We start from the raw sequence: 17,738 nt of genomic DNA on the forward strand, positions 1-17,738 counted from the left end.
TACTAGAGATAGATGATGATACTGGACACTAGTGATGTTCGGGAGCTCACTGATATTCCTGGTTGTTTCAGCCTTGTCTTGCCTCGTACAGTATGGATGTGTAAGTCTCCAGCAATACAGTGTATCCCTCGCCACCTTACCAGACTATGTATCTATTTAGTATTAAGACTCATCCTCATCCACACAGAGACTGGGAGGGTGTTTCCTCACCACCACGGCGGTGTCCTCATTCCATCTTGAGAGAACAGTTGTATATTTCATTTCTATCTCATCCATTTTGACATCAAATTCTTCTTGTGTTTCATGTCGTAGGTTTTTGTAAAAGGATCTTTGAAAGTAGAATGAGCTGTTTCACATTTCAAGGACATGACAAGAATATCATAATTACTTTTACCACAGATAACAGTAGATCTTATCTGTGCTTTTACAAATGGTTCCCGCAATAGTACATCTCGTTCTACCTCAGCAGTAGATCATTAATTTTTTGCCAGACAGTGGAGGGTGATTGTTGTGTCTCGCTGGCAAGATTTGAAAATTGCCTGCATGACTGCGAGGGCCTCACCCTCCCACATGTGGCCATCTTGATGACTCAGTGCTCTTATAGTACGCAGTTGTCATTCAGTACTCATCCCACGCTTTGGGAAAATTGAGTAGAGCTTTGTCAGCCTCGGGACACAGCGCATTACCCTCCGCCAGTTGTAATGATTAAACTCCTAATTGAAGTACTCGTTTTTTTTTCACGTGATAAAATGTTAAGGCACCCAGTGCCGGCCAGTAGTGGTGAAAGGCAACGCAGGTACAGCGCGATTAGTTAAAAGTGATGCCTTCCTGCCTCCAGTTAGAAGGTTTACAGTTGATGGTTTTTTGCGCCATCATCTTCACCTTGACTCAGTTTTTTATTTCTCATTGATTACAATCAATAACTAAAAAGGGAAAAAATTGTAGCAAAACTTGTTTGAAAATTCATAATTTGAGATGTTTTCAATTGGCTTTCAAGATTAAGCAGCACTTACACACACACACACACACACACACACACACACACACACACACACAATATATATATATATATATATATATATATATATATATATATATATATATATATATATATATATATATATATATATATATATATATATACATATGTATATACATGTATATTCTTTTTGTAAAATGTGTTGATGACAGTGTTGCGTTGAGTCAGCCAACACATAGGTATGTAGAGATGACCTATGATTGCTTGTAAAGGGTCATTCTGCACTGACATTCATCACTGGTGGCAGGACAGTAGTGTTGTGTTGGGAAACAGTTCAAGTCCAGCTTCCTCCATTTATTTTTGTTTCCTAACGTGACTTTCATCTGTGGGTAGGAAGCTACAATATGAAGCATCATTGGGTCCTAAGCCTATTCTCAATTTCCTAAGAGCTCTCACCTGCATTGCCCTAGTTCATTTTGTTTTCTCCATAATCATAAGGAGTGAATACATTCTTTTAGTTCAATAGATCTTGTAAAAGTCATTATGAAAACATTGCTTTGAATTCAACCTTTGTACGTAGTACGATATATCAGTGTTGATACATAGGATCCATAAGACATGTGAAGCAGGTGTCGATGATGCTGTGGTGCTCGGCGAGGCTGGAGCGGCTGTGCCTCGCCTCGTGAGTCTAACGACCTGAGGCGCGGCCCCGTGACCTGCCCGAGACACCATCATTTCGTCACCACAGGGAATTGTAAGGACTGTGAGTCGCCATGCTGGTCAGAGTCCGCTGTGTCGCTGTCCGACCTTCGCTGCACGCGTCGCCATGACTGGTGGCCGCCAGACGCAGGTGGATTAATATATGTACATACATTTCGTTGCCTCAAAATGAACGCACAGTTACAAAATTTCCACGAAAATATCAAAATTTGATTCCTCATCTTGGCTGCCAAGTGCAAGGCGACCGTGAGTGTGGGGCGGCTGTGGCACAGGCCAGGGAAGCAGCATGGCGCAACCCACGATCCAGACCAACATAGTGGTGAGAGTTTCCATATGTTTCAGCCCGAGCAGCAGCGGGCACTGGGCCGGTCAGGCTACATGCAAGATCGCCGACCCTCAAGCTCCCGGCTAAGCCTTGCAGGCGCTCTTGTCCCCCGGGTTGTACGTCCATAACCGCCACAATATCACCATAAATCATTCATCTCACAACGCCATCTCTCACCCAGCCCTACTGCCCTTCTTAGTTCGTCACGCAGTCTTGAACCTACTTTAGTGTCTGAATTTGATTATAGTTCATGACATCTTTGAATTCCCTGTTGCCATTCATTTTCAATCATCTGTCAGTGTTGTTCTTGACTGCTGGTGAAGTAATTGTGTTGAAATAGCCCTCCATTGTAAATTATATACAAGTGAGCAGGTGTTCAAGATACGAGGGTTAAAGATTGCTTGTTACCACTTACAGAGCTTAGCACCATATAGGCCAGTGGTTCCCAAGCTTTTCCTGAGCGTCCCGTACAGTCCCCGCGTACCAACTGGTTCCAGAAAAACTCACTTCCAGCAAATATCAATTCATTAACAAGTAGAACACACAAATGAACTACTAACAAGGAACACAACTCAATTAGATGCGAGGGATGCATCTCTTTCTTCTCCACCAGCTGATCGATGCCAGATTATCTTGTGTTAGGCAATAATGATTTTTCTGAGAAATGAATTATATTTAATTAAAAAATCGCAAATGATCCCGAAAGTGCTCATGTACTACCTGGAAGGACTTCGCATACCAGCGTACCACAGGTTGGGAACCACTGATATAGGCAATAAAAAAAAAAAAAAAAAAATCTTGGATGAGTCTCAAATGAGAATTTAGGAGTGAGGGAGTACAATGATATCTAGGGAGGTGAGAGGACAGGAAAGAGAGCATCATGTATTACAGAACAAAATTAATCTCTTTATATTACTGACAATTACTGAGAACAAAGGTAATTTTACATGGGAAAATTGGATTAAGTGATGGGACGGTAGCTGAGGAAAGGGAAGAATACAACAGAAAGCTGAGATCAGAAAGTATTGAAAATCTATATAGTGCAAACAACTAAAGACTGAGAGGGAGAAGTGGAGATCATTGTTACACGTTCTGTCTTGTCTTAGATCGGCGAGCTGCTTATATATATATATATATATATATATATATATATATATATATATATATATATATATATATATATATATATATATATATATATATATATATATATATATATATATATATATATATATATATATATATATATATATATATATATATATATATATATATATATATATATATATATATATATATATATATATATATATATATATATATATATATATATATATATATATATATATATATATATATATATTTATTTATTTATTTATTTATTTATTTATTTATATAGAACAATGAAAAATGTGGAGAACAATTGACGGTAGGTAATTCGATATTGTCCAAGAATACATTTTGAAAACGCAGAGATTGTTGCAGTTAGTTAGTTAGTGATCAAGGAACACTCATAGTGCAGGGTGTTCCGGGGCGCAGTGGTCACATGTAATGGATACATGACAGGGATAGGAGGACTCTACTTGTTCACCTTCAGGGATACTTTCTTGGCGTAGGTGTGGGGGCGGCAGATGATAGGAGCTTCAGTTTGTAGGCTGGCACTGTACGCATTGCTGTAGGGCACTTCTGGCCAGGGCGCGATGCTGCTCAACAACACTAACATACACTCTACGCATTATATATATATATATATATATATATATATATATATATATATATATATATATATATATATATATATATATATATATCAGAACATTTGCAAACTCCATTTTTGAATGGAAGTGGTCCAGTGATCGGTGCTGCTGCCACGCTGAAGTGAATTCACTATTTAGTAAAGTTATAAAGTAAGCACAGATTTCTTTGTTAGTAAAATTGAAAATGTAGTAATTTCTCTTATTGATGAATGTTTACTTACAATTGTAACATTTAGATTCAAAATGAAAATATATATTTTCTTAAGTAGTACTAGAAAAATGTTTTACGGTAATTAGTAAAACGTTTTTTTCAGATGTCTTGGGACAAATTTCAAATTTCTCATTTTTTCCGTCCATTTTACTTTTGGTGTCAATGACGATGCCGCTGGGATGGGGGCGCCATGCCCCGCTGAACACAACCCCCACTGAATTGCTTTCAAGGTCGTAATGAATTAGTTGTTATAGAAACGGCTCTTCAGAGCGGACAGGGAACTACAAAAAGCACCATACATGTTGAAAAGGAACAATTCAATTAGTACTTAATTGTATTGAGGAAAAGAATCATACACGTCGCTGACTTAATGCAGCAGCAGCAGCAGCCATCACTGGTACCCAAGGCTTGTAGATTCCTTCCTTGGAAAATTTCAATATTCTTGTAAATGAATGACAATAATAATGATAGTAATGATAATAACAACAAAGATGATAACAACAATAATAATAATAATAATAATAATGATAATAATAATAATAATAATAATAATAATAATAATAATAATGATAATAATGATAATAACAATAATGATAACAATAATAATAATAATAATAATATAATAATAATAATAATAATAATTTCTATGTGGCAGCTATTCCCACTACATTCATCTCATCACAGACATATCGTTATTGTTGATTTAAAGCAAATCATCATCATCATCATCATCATCATCATTATATAAGATATACATCATCATATAAAATATACATTTCGAATTTTGTCTTACTGATATGTTGTGTTCTATGTTCTCTTGCCTCCCTATCTTAGGTGTTTCATGAGTTGTAACAGTTTCACTTAGTCACTCTGCGTGTCTATAGTAACTAGTACAATGCTCTTGACTTGTTCAATGTTAGGTTCTCAAGTGATGCCATAGGTTAGCTCAGACACCCTCGCTCCATTGCCCTGCATGACGCTCCTCTCTCTGGTTTCTTGCAGTAAGCTGTGCGGGGATCTGGTGTACGTGATCCTCTTCCCGCAGCTCCTGATGGTGGTGCACTTCCGAGACCGCGTCAACACTTACGGCTCCTTCGTGGCCTTCTTTCTCGGGCTGATCGTACGTCTCTTAGGTTAGTGCTGCGGCAGCCACACAGCTCTGGCCACCAGTGTTTAGCCTCCTCCGATCGAAATATTCAGTTAGCATAGAGGACACAGACAAGACCCCTTACAGTTAGACAATAGGACAAGAAGTAGCTGGTTGAAACTTGATGAAGAAAATAGGAAGCTGGTGGTTCTTGGAGCAATTGGTAGATAATTGGAATAAACTCAGTAATCAGGTTGTTTGTGAAAAGTAAAATTTGAGAAAAGAGAGTACCAAGTTATCTAAGTGCAGTGTGTGGTCTTTATGCAAGAAGTGCTTCTGCAAGCCAAAGAATAGACTTCCAATAGCTTCTCTGGTGTTCTTGTGCACTTGTGACAGGGAACGTTTGCAATAAATCATTGTTATCGCAGTATTCATGGCTGAGACAGTAGTTAGTAAGGTTGAAGGATCACTGCTTTAGATGAGACTTGTGAATAACATGTAAGTTTATATAGTACAATTCCACAAAACTGCTGCAGTTTGCATAGCAGTCTATTATAACTACTCCATAGTCCTCTTAATCAAATATCAAGGAAAAGTAAAGACAATGGTAGAGTGAAAGCGACTAGTGTGATTACTATTGCATGTTGCACCGGCAGGAGGAGAGCCGTACATCGGGGTGCCGGCCACTATCCACTACCCGTTCTACGACGAGGAATTAGGCCAGCAGAACTTCCCCTTCCGCACGATAGCCATGCTGGTGTCACTGTTCAGCCTCATCGTCACTTCGGCCATTGCCAAAGCCATTTTCACCCACAAGCTCCTGCCCGCTAGGTAACGGATCCCTTCTCTGTGCAAAGTTTAAAGGCCATTCATTCCTCTTTGTGACATGTAATATTTACAAGAATTATGTGTGGACAAGAACTTATGTTGTTTCTCAAGAGTGAACGAAATTGACGTTACTCAGATTCTGCGTCAATTTTCAGGTATGACGTGTGCAGATGTTTCCACCGGACTGAAAAGGACGAACTGGGAACGGCCAATCTAAACAAGACTCTTCCACTGCAAGTGTCAAATACCAAGGAGGACGTTTCTCCTCTCAAGGCAGCAGAGAGCAACCTGTACATGCCCGTCAGTGGGGAAATGAACGGCGTGTAGGAGGACGATGGGTTTCCAGTAATGGGTGAGTCATCAGTAGTACTTCTACATAAAGCGATCTATTGTAACTTAGTGAAGTTCTTGTTGAGGTAGCAAGAAAACTACATTTTTCAGTCGAGTGGTATATGAGTTCTTGGTAGTTTGCATTAATCTGAAAAGAAATTCCACCATAAGATTAAATAAGATGGTATGTTTTAGATGCTGTACGACGATTTCCGGACACTTATGCCATTTGTCACTCCGGTCCTCTACCTCAGTCACACCGGCCGCCTGCCCCAACCACTTCCGCCCCCTATTCTAGTCGTTGTAGTCATACCTGCCTGCTTCCCTGGTCACTTTTGCCTACACAACCCTGGTTAATCCGGCCTACTGTCACCAATAGCTGTTGCTTTTTCTTTAACTGTTCATTTCGGTGGTTATGATATTCTATATAAAGTATAGATTCATAATATGTTTGTAGGAGGATGCAAGCACCAGCTATCTTCCTTGCCTCTGAAGAGCCTTTCCATACATAAAGAATTTCCATAGAGACAAACACACAAACACACACACACACACACACACACACACACACACACACACACACACACACACACACACACACACATTTCATGGATGGGGGTGTGCAATGTGTTCAATCGGTCTATGAACAAAATAACAGCATGTATGATTTTGAAAATGATTTCTTTTATGAATAACACTCCATTACATCAAGTGAAATCAGGTTCATGTTATCACGGAGTTAACTCTTCACGAGATGCTACACAGTCAGCATATGGAGGCAGCCATGACTGGGAATGCACGCGGAAGAGGACGAAAAAACTATGGGGGGCAGTGGCATGGGTCAGGCAAACTGTGGGGCCGGAGTGACTTGTTTCTCAGTACAACTAACTGTAGGTGATGCAAATATTGTGCTCGAAAAGTGTGTGTGTGTGTGTGTGTGTGTGTGTGTGTGTGTGTGTGTGTGTGTGTGTGTGTGTGTGTGTGTGTGTGTGTGTGTGTGTGTGTGTGGGGGGGTTTCACATTAATACTAAAAATAACCGTGTTTTCTAATTTCCAGGTAGGGAGACGCAGAGGTGTCGCTGTGTGGGCTGCTAGGCCGCGGTGCTTCTCAAGGAAAGCCTGTCCATGAGCCCCGGCAGCGTTTACTGTCACTGCTGTTGAAGGGCAAGGTCTAGACACGAGTTCGGGAGCGGGTTCATACGATAGCCGCATGTAATCTTTCTCAAGCAGACTTTTCTTGTCCACATTAGAGTTGTTAGTCAGAGTAATGTGTTATGCTTGCCGCGCGCACAAACTGAAGTACATGAAATGCATGCTGTACTGTACCTTGATATGCATAGTGGCGATTGTCTAGTGAGCTGCAGTGCGTTTGTTTGTGTTGATAAGCCTGAGGGACAATGGCAATGGGCAACAAAATACGTGAAACAAGGCCCACTGAAGCTGCCATTTCTCGAAGATTATAGTTTAGAGGATTATCCAAAATCACCAGATAAAAGTTAATAGGTGATATTGGTTTGGTGCTTTATAATTTCATGATGTGCTTTTTTAATTTTCGAATTTTATTGCAACTCCTTTTATTATTTTCTACTTGTTATTCATCATAAGAGTTAAAGGAGCCTTAATTGATAAGTACATGCTACAACTTCCACGTAGGGAAGAGTAAGAAGAAAAAAGCAACACATAGTATTGCGTTTCTGAACTCGTGCAGAAGCACAACATACATATCTAAGCTTAGGATCACAAGTAGTGACATAAGGGATCAATCTGTAATTCTCACTCTGAGTGTGCTGTATGTATGGTAGTGTTGAGCGGGGTGGCTGCCCCTCAATGTACTGGTGTGCTCGGCCAGATTGGAGTGTGCTTGACAGTATATTATATGGTAGCTTATTATGAGGAAATCCACTTGTCCTCCACGTCACAACTTTCATTCATTACGTAGTTTTTGGTGACAATTAGTCATTTGACTGCTAAGACATCCAAGCTAAACAAAATATAACTGGTGCAAATTTCTTGGCATAATTGAGTAATTCAAATATTCTAATACTGGCTGATATTTTGTCTAATAGAATCACGTGCTTTCATTTGAATGGCGAAACAAGTGTCACTGCCATTAGGAGTCAAAGGATTAAAGGAGAGTGGGTGTCCTACAATTTTTAGTAAGAGAGTGAGTGATGAACAGTGTTTTGGTGTTTATAGCGGCTGTCTCTGCGCCGCGTTCGAAACAGCGAAACGTGCATGACGGTGGCCTCTATGTAACATTAGCGAAATACCTTTTTTTTTTAAGCAAACAAGGATGCTATTTTTATAGAGACGTATTGCAAGTCCCATTCCATGATGGAGAAGCACTGTTGTTATTATGGTCAGACGACAAATATTATAGATTTTGTTCAAATGCATTTTTAATTAGTGTCAATGACGATACAGTCTTATGGAATTGATATGGTTCAAAGGTGAAGTAGTAACAGTAAAATGAAAGAATAAATCTAGATCTATCATTGGGATTATAATGATTAATGTCTAATGCATTTTGGTCACGGCAAAATCTATATGATCAACACCGTCTCTCTTCAGATGTAAAGATTGATATAAGTTTCTGACAAAGGTATAGATAATTGAATCCGCCTTGGAAACGATGCTGGAAATTGTCACTTTCTCATGCAAGGCAAGGAAGAAAAAAAGTTTCTTCACGCTAGTGTGAAACAAGCGAGTCTGAAGCTTCGTGGACAAGACTGTGACACGTAATGGACCAGGTGAGGTTTGTGAGGTTTGTGTGTGTGTGTAGGACTCTTCCGAGGGACTGTGAAGAGGCGGGTTGTGGGAGTATTACTATAGTGCATTGATTATTATTACCATGTAATAGTAAGTACGTTTAGTAAGTGTGTACGTGTCCCGTTCAATTGGCTGTGTTTGAAGTAACAAGTCCGGTATGATGGTATTTTTTTCAAGTAGTCAAGACATTTAGTCTCATACATGTACGTTAAAAATGCTTGAAAAAAAATGTAAATATATGATTCTTACGGTTGAGGCTCAGAGTTGAAATTGCAAATTGTTAACAGTATTTATATGTATCATTAAGAAATAAACATTAAACCTTCTACTCTTAATATTTTCCAAGCAACGATATCCTTTTCATCACTTCCGTTTGTTCTTCCTTTACATCCCGTGCTTGCTACGGTGAGCTGTTCTATGTCTGATAAATGAATCGTGTGAAAAAATAATAATAATGAAAAAATACGTAAATAGATAGATTGATAAATGGATAGATAGGTAGACAGATAGACAGATAGATAGATAAGTAGATAGACAATATAAATCAATTCTAAAATTATGTGGGATGACATGTGGCCTTCCAGTGGACAGGTGAGTTGTTAAAGGAAAAGACAACCTGGAAAATGTCACCTTCAGCATCACAGTTATCATTTAGCCTCTTCTCATCTGGACTTGGCAGCCACAACGATGGTGGAGGGAGATGACGCCTTAGGATAATATCACTGCACTTTTCATTTAATTTCCATCGTACTGGTAGCTGTGTATGGTCTGCTTCTGTTTATTACGCTCGTACAAGGAAGAAAAATATATGTTTGAGGAAGAAAACTTGACTCAGAAACAGCGACACTTCTCAACGGACTACCACGGTGCTGAAGGAGTCTGACAGGCGGGAGGGAGAGTCTGCCTCGAACATCATTATGACCTTCAGTCTCAAGACGTCTCGGGGCCTGAAGACGCTTGTGTCATTTCCGTTCATAATTACTGAGGATGTCACCGTGATGGCTCAGAGGGAAGCGAAGCCAACGAACTTAGAACGAAAGACCTTCCTTCCTACTAGCGTCAGATCGTAAGTTTAAGACAGGAAAGCGTGTGATTAAACTTTTCTTTATTCACTCATTCACTCATTTACTTTTCCTTTAATTTTTCTATACCCATGCAGTTATCCCAGTGAAGTGTCGCGGGCTGCCTCGTCTTCGTTACATGACAAGGTTGGAGAGATCTGTGAATGAACGTGACACCTGGTAAATTTTATTCAAAGTATTTGGGAGCCTCTTCGTGTAAGTTAACTGGCCTTTTGCATTCTCCTTATTTGTTTATGGATCTGGGATGGCTTTGCAAAATAATAATGAATCAAATACGCCCTTTCCTTTCATTACTTTTTTCATGTAAGTGGGAAGAACTGGCCTAGGGTACTGAAAATTATTAAACAGTAAAACCTACTTAGATGCCAGTGCCCCAACAAGGCCGAGAGAGTTACCAGTTATCCAAAAGATTGAGATAAATGTCTTGAAATCTCCCTATCTGACATCCACTAATTTATCTTACCGTTCGTCAGAGTATTACTTAGCGTACCATGCGGGGCGTTTCACACCATCCACACTATTTAACGTTCTCTTACTGGCCGCTGAAATGGTTGACATGCATTACCTGTCAATCATTTCCTGTCAGAATTTAATACTACACAAAAATTACGTTTATAATTCTATGAGATGGTGCAGTGGGACCGCCCGCGCTTTGTGGGCCCCAGGGTTCTCAAGCGCACGGGTTCGAATCATGGCCACGGTCCGAGGTTAGGAAGGGCATCCACTCGGGGTAACGGTTCCCAAATGCCAAAACCAAAGTCCTCCTGACTCCTCTGTCAGGAGGCACCGTCCTAGCCCTAATGTAATAGGGGAACCGGACGTAAACCGAAAAGAAAAAAAAAATTCTATGAGAAGGTTAGACGTAAAAGATCCAGGTAAACTTTACTCTCATGAAATTCTCTCACCTTTACTGACGAGAGCAATTTCCTGATCTCTCCCCTGAGCTGCCTGGCTGCACGAACACTGGGTGAGAACAATGCTGCAGGACTACTGGATCACAGGAAATCTTGGAAGAAAATGGATGGATTAGTGAATAAATGAGTAGATGAAAACGATTATTGACTACGGCAAAACGGCTAAGTAACTTAATTCCAATAAGGTAAGTAATATTTATCTCTTCACACACACACACACACAAAGACACACACACACACACACACACACACACACACACACACACACACACACGGCTAGGGATTGGAGAGCATGGCGCTGCATGCCAAAGGGCAAGGCGCAGCGTGACGCCCTCATATAACTTGGCCGGCAGAGCGCTGCTCCAGTGTGCTGATGCTCCTGCCTGTGTTTCCATATAAAGAGAAACAGATTTCGGATCACAGAAGAGGTAGGACTTGTAAGTTACATTGTCTCATGACGTTAAAGACTGAACAGCGACAATAAGGTGAAAAGGTTAATAAACTTTTTATGCTAATGAACTATTGAACAAAGTATTTTCTCATTTGGAAAAATATATAATCTCAATTGCGCCAACTGCATGTAAGTACATGAAAGAAAATTAGGAATAACATGATATATACATAGTTTTCTTTTATTCGTTATTTGCTTACAGTAAATATTGATCAACACGTCGTTTAGGACACCGGCATGAACTTACTGTTAGTTCAGCTCACACTAAGTGTGGGGCTGCTTCAAGAAGCCTGCAATGGGGATGCGGCTGCCAGCGCACAGCGGACAGGCCGCCGGCTAAACCGCTCCGAGCTGCATGTTTGGAGGCAGCCAGATTTGGTTTTGGATAAGGTGTGTGTGTGTGTGTGTGTGTGTGTGTGTGTGTGTGTGTGTGTGTGTGTCTTTACGAATGTGGGGTGTCGTGAATTATATAAGGTACATCGTCTATCCACAAGAAACTATCCTGATGAGAGGGTTTCTAAAACAGCACCCACTTCAGATTACCTACGATTGTTAAAAAAAAAAAAAAAAAAAAAAAAAAACTCAGTTATGCAAGAGAACCAAACGCCCACACAACCCAGACAGGATAGCAAGAAACCAATGTCTGGACAAGCAAATTACCAAGTGTTCCAAGATATACATGAGCAGGCAGCAAACGCCAAGCTCACATATAGGCATTATAATCTGCCGCAGAGTGAGAAGTGGCGACCGATGCGTCACACACGAGATCAGCGGCTGTGGAAAGAGGTGAGGAAACAACATTCGCCGGTAATCTACTCGTATATCCAGACACATAACAATAACCGGCACCAAATATATTCCGATAAAAAAAAAATAAATAAAATAAAAATAAAATGTCACTTGCTTTCATAGTTGGCTATCTCACAGCTTTCAAGTGACCTTTCCACATACACGAACCAAAATATAATGTGTGATGTGAGGATGTATAGCTATGGCCGCACGACACGTCTCATCATTATGTCCCACCATTCCGGCGTAACATGCCCGAACCAACAAAGCTTCTGATCCTCTGAACCCACGAATCCATAAGAATTCCAGCATTTCTCTCAACTACATGGGATATACAGGGCACACATATGTACACACACACACACACACACACACACACCAGTCTTAAAGCTTTATAGTGAACACTTCTCGCGCACAGCCTCCTTGCCAGCCAGTTCAAAGTTCCTGCTTCACTAATAATACTAATAGCACTGTCAGTACCACCGTAACCATTATCTACCAGAGACATCAGTACATCTGTAGAACCAAAGGCAAACGCATGGGGGTACGTGGCTCAGCTAATTCAAACTCAGTAATACTGAGTCTAACTTTTAACTGTTCGCTGAGTGACCAACGCTGTTACTCGCCAGGCACATTGACTCGCATCTTACAACACTGTGAATGTATGTATGTATATATTTGTCGATATGCTTGTTTGTCGACTGTGAGATACTTTGAGAAACAATCTTATTTTTTTTTTACTTTGATTTTAACAAATTGGTACTACTGAGAACTTTTGTCCTTGTGCAGATGATGCAGCAGACGGTGCAAGCTGCGGCCGTCGCCATTGAGTCCCTCCCGCTGCAGTGTCACCTCACCCTCTTCTGCGAACAAACGAAACGCTCCGCCTTCTCATTTGCCAGTGCTGTTCAAGAGCTCAGAAAACAAGTTTGGGCATCACGTCGGCCTGTGCAGGTTTGAGAGAAAACCTTACACAAAAACCACTTACTTTCTAGTATTTTATTTTGCACCGGTCCATAATTCACAATGATATTGAATGAAAGACAGGATGTACTCTGGTGAGAAATACTCTGCTACGCTCCTTGCCTCTCCGTTAACTCTTCAACATGTTTTCTATTATATTGTAATGTGACAGAGAGTTACTTCACCTCCGCGTTGCCAGTCACTCCTGAGGTAATGTTTCCTGATATGAGACAGTACAAGCTTCGTAATTCCTGGGGTTATTCGTGTTGTTGGATGGGGATATTAATGTTTTTCTGTTACTGTTATACCTCTTTGCTGTCACCACGGTCCAAGTGTAGGTTGGGCTTCCTCACTCGGGGCAACGGTTTCCTATCAGGTGGGCTTTGAGATAAGAGGTACCCCCAAAAGTATCCCCTTTAGCCCATAAATCAAGTGAAAAGCCCACATGGTATATAAAAAAAAAAACCTGTACTGCTTATCTGTAATGAGAAGTCGAGAAGGTAATGCTGCCCTAGTAGGTGTGTGTTCATGGTGCTCTCAGGACAAAGGCTGTCACGTCACCGCAATAGTTCATATCTAGCGGCTGGTTGTTCATATCGTGTCTCTAAATAAGTCTAATGTACAATTCTCATATTCATATAATCACAGGTAGGGCATAACTTTGGGACATCTACCATCTGTATTTAAGTTTGTGCGGCTGATCGTAGCGAGGAGACTAATTGATAACGATTAATAACTGTGCCAGAAGAATGAAAAATTTCGAAGTCATACAGGAATAAAATCACGTCTACCATGAAAATAGACTTGTCAACATTGGCGTTAATAAAAAAAATGTTTGTTAGTCTCTGCAATGAGTAAAGGTTCAAAACCAACCATCGAAGGCGAGGTATTGAAAACAGTAATAAGGAACAAGACTGCGGCAAAGGTCTGATAAGGAGAGAAAGGGCTGCACGTCACGCTCCTTTTCCTGTTGCAGATGATGATGCTGAACCGGACGTTGCTAAAAGCGGAGGCCACGTGGAAGAGGTCAGTGTGTGACGTATACGTGTTGGTGCTGGGTGAGGGACGTGAATTGGTGAGTCACGCCGATGATCCTGCCACCTCCACCTCCTCTCGATTATGGAACTACAAGGGTCACTACATCGTGCTGCTGCTCGGGTCACTAGGCCCCACAAAAGCAGCAGGGTTGTCCGCCGTATCCAAGACTGCCAACCTACTAATGGTGCAGCCTTTAGAGGATTCGGTGTTAGTCTGGACGCCACGGATGTTTCCCAGATACTCCCCACCACGTCTCCTGCATTCCTGGCGCGATAAAGGCTTACGGTACGAAAGATTGCGGTTCACTCCTAAAGACAGTGATTTATGGAGCTCAGTGCTGCGAGTGGCCACGTTCGATCATCCACCGAGCGTTGTGTACGACTACGACAGGTCGGGGCGGGTGGTGCGACGGCTGGGAGTGGACATGCAGTTGGTTGAAACGCTTGCTAGAGTTAGAAATTTTACAGTGGAATTTCATGAAGTGAGTCACGAGGAGCGATGGGGATACGAACTTGAAAACGGCACGTGGGTGGGGCTAGTGGGTCAGGTTCACCACGAGAACGTTGACTTGGGGACGTGTAACTTGTTCCTGGAGACTCACCGCGCACAGCTGCTCGATTATTCCACGCCGTACAACTTTGAGCGTGGTTGCTTCGTTACTCCGTCACCCAAGCCCCTCAACAACTGGCAGTCACCGACACTGCCATTCACCTGGAGCACCTGGGTGGCCACAGGAGCCTCACTGGCCCTTGGGGGAGCACTGTTGCGGCTGGTGGTGGCCCTTAGTAGTGTTCAAGAGCCTCGTGAGTTCACAAGCTTTTCTTTCGCTTACCTGTACGTTATGGGATCCCTAACGTCGCGCACACTACACCTGACGCCACATGGACCTCGCCTGCGGGCTTACGTGGGACTGGTGTGGCTGACGGCACTTATCCTGGCCACGGCCTACTCTGCGAACCTGGTGGCCTTCCTGTCCGTGACGCAGATGTCTGTTCCTATCAATACTCTGCGGCAGCTCGCGGGCAGCGGCTTGCGCCTCGGGGGTCACGCCTTCTGGAAGACGCAGTTTCGAGCTTCAATCGATCCTACAGTGCAAAGTTTTGCGGATCGACTTGAGCCTCATGTCGATCTTGACGCTTTATTCGACCAGGTGACTGCGGGTAAATTTGCGTTGATCGAGAATCGCCAATATTTGGAGATTGTCGCGGCGGTCCGCAACTCAAGGGGTCGCAGCCTCCTGCGCATAATGCCACAGTGTCTCCTGACGTACAGCATCGGGCTCGCCTTTCCCCAAAACTCTCCGCTTTCTGATTTCCTCAATCCTTTAATTCTCCGCGTGGTGGAGGCCGGACTGGTGTTCCGGTGGCGGCGTGATGTGGTGGACTACTACCGCAGTCGGTCTGCAGATACTAATAGCGGTCAGGCCCTGGTGCTCTCTTCACGTGGCATGGCGTTGAATCTTAACCAACTGCAAGGTGCTTTTTATGTCCTCGCCCTTGGCTGTCTCGGAGCCTGTATCGTTTTGCTACTGGAACAACTTAACTCCCCACGCTCCTCGTGAATAGAGGCTCGGGATGAAAATGAAATACTCACTTTCTTCAAATACTTATAATAGTTTCTCACCTTTCCTTCAAGCCACACCACTGCAGCATGCCAGTCTCGGCACACTAACCGGCCTCTATCGTGCAGTGTTGTGCCCTCACTCAGCCTGCCACCAGCGTCCATCCACACTCAACCAGTGGTACCTCGGTTTCATTATTTCGCTACACAATTTCAGTGTCTCTCTAATAAGAAAAGCGAACGATTATTCATTCCAGTGAGTCCTCCTTACAGCTCTTTGGTTGCAGTCTTTGATTAAAGCTTGTATTTAGTTCAAAGTTTTCAGTAAACATGCATGTGACGACTTTGTGTATCTTTAGTCCCTTCCCAAAGAGTAACAGATGCGGCACAGATTTCCAATGGGAAATCAGACTGGTAGGTATAAAAATTTTACATTTTGTGGTGGAGATCCTCGTATTATTATTATCATTATTATTATTATTATTATTATTATTATTATTATTATTATTATTATTATTACTATTATTATTATCATTATTTTTATTATTATTATTATTATTATTATCACTATTAATATTATTATTATTATTATTATTATTATTATTATTATTATTATTATTATTATTATTATTATTATTATTATTATTATTATTATTATTATTATTATTATTATTATTATTATTATTATTATTATTATTATTATTATTACACGGTGTAACAAAATTCTGACTTCTTTTGTCTTTGGTCAATTAATGTTATTTTCTATTTCCTTTCATCTAAAAAACGAAGAATATCATGCTTATTCTTTTTAAACATTGATTTTTATAAACTGGCCAGCGATGTTTTGAAATCCAGACAGATTCTACACTAATTTGGTGAAAAAAAATTAAAGAACTTTCTAGATGACTCCAGAACCTTCAAAACTATTCTTTCCAAACGTTTCACGAACTTCTAGATTCTAGAACATTCTTGCAACGTATATGGCTGTATAGATGCAGGGAAGGTATGCTCAACAGGTCAGTTAACTTCTAGCCTTCTAGCCGTTAATGTGTAAACAAGTCGATCGTCATCAGTCATTATTATCTGCATTCATCAAGCATGGCATCCAGAGGTTGTAAGCATCCGGCAGACGCATTTTGCTACGTTTGTGGCGAGTTTATCAAAACTAGAGCTAAAAAATACTCTCTGGAAAGATCACTGAAAATGCGCGAGGCCTGCAATGCATATTTTGGCATGCCTGTCGGGGATCAGGACAAACCTTGGGAACCTCATTTCACCTCTGGAAAAGAACTCTGGAAGATAAGAAAAACACTAATATATATATATATATATATATATATATATATATATATATATATATATATATATATATATATATATATATATATATATATATATATATATATATATATATATATATATATATATATATATATATATATATATATATATATATATATATATATATATATATACAGTATATACTTTTTCTTTTAACCTATCCTATTACAGTGAGTTGAATGTATCTGTATTTTATACTTATGTTTTCATTGTGCTTTTACAGGTTGGTACAGAGGGAAAACAGAGCTATGAGATTTGCAATCCCCGAATTTGGAGGAACCAACTGATCACTCAAGCAATTGCTTTTTCTGTATGGTAGACCCTTCCAAACGTCGAGCAGGCAAAAATGCGCCTGCTATCATATATCCTGACCTTCTGTCATCCATTGCGCCAGTGCCACACTGCTCTGAGCTCCCGTACCCACTCCTCCTAAGAGAGAGCAGCAGTGTTTACAAAAGGAAAGTAGTTCAGAAGAACATGAAGACACTGATCCAGAGTTCAGAGACGCAACTGATGAGAGAAATCCATACTACCCCAGCCAAGAAGACATCAATGACCTGATCAGAGATCTTGGCCTCACGAAGTCAAATGGCG

General features: G+C 40.8%; 2 protein-coding genes across 7 annotated transcripts in view; both read left to right on the forward strand.

Moving 5' to 3' along the window:
• LOC123515983 (high-affinity choline transporter 1-like) overlaps positions 1-9,332 on the forward strand; it is a 50,822-nt gene extending 41,490 nt beyond the window's left edge. For 2 of the 5 annotated variants that reach the window (XM_045274942.1, XM_045274943.1), the window contains exons 11-14: positions 4,995-5,125; positions 5,736-5,910; positions 6,063-6,259; positions 7,295-9,332. In XM_045274942.1, coding sequence (XP_045130877.1) covers positions 4,995-5,125; positions 5,736-5,910; positions 6,063-6,234 — 478 coding nt within the window. In that variant the 3' untranslated portion in view covers positions 6,235-6,259; positions 7,295-9,332. Of the gene's footprint in view, positions 1-71; positions 723-2,041; positions 2,141-4,994; positions 5,126-5,735; positions 5,911-6,062; positions 6,260-7,294 lie in introns of those variants that run through there. The other 3 variants (XR_006678036.1, XR_006678037.1, XM_045274944.1) reach the window with 3 other exon arrangements.
• Positions 9,333-12,610: 3,278 nt separating this feature from the next.
• LOC123516332 (glutamate receptor ionotropic, delta-1-like) lies at positions 12,611-16,146 on the forward strand. 2 transcript variants are annotated; one of them, XM_045275610.1, is made up of 3 exons: positions 12,611-12,904; positions 13,032-13,196; positions 14,182-16,146. In XM_045275610.1, the coding sequence occupies exons 2-3, from the start codon at positions 13,032-13,034 to the stop codon at positions 15,802-15,804; spliced, it is 1,788 nt and encodes a 595-aa protein (XP_045131545.1). In that variant the 5' UTR covers positions 12,611-12,904; the 3' UTR covers positions 15,805-16,146. The 2 variants fall into 2 exon arrangements, with proteins under 2 accessions (XP_045131545.1, XP_045131544.1); XM_045275609.1 differs by having other exon boundaries at positions 12,611-12,786.
• The last annotated feature ends 1,592 nt before the right edge of the window (positions 16,147-17,738 follow it).

This window comes from Portunus trituberculatus, chromosome 40, assembly GCF_017591435.1.
Source record: "Portunus trituberculatus isolate SZX2019 chromosome 40, ASM1759143v1, whole genome shotgun sequence".
Taxonomy (NCBI): domain Eukaryota; kingdom Metazoa; phylum Arthropoda; class Malacostraca; order Decapoda; family Portunidae; genus Portunus; species Portunus trituberculatus.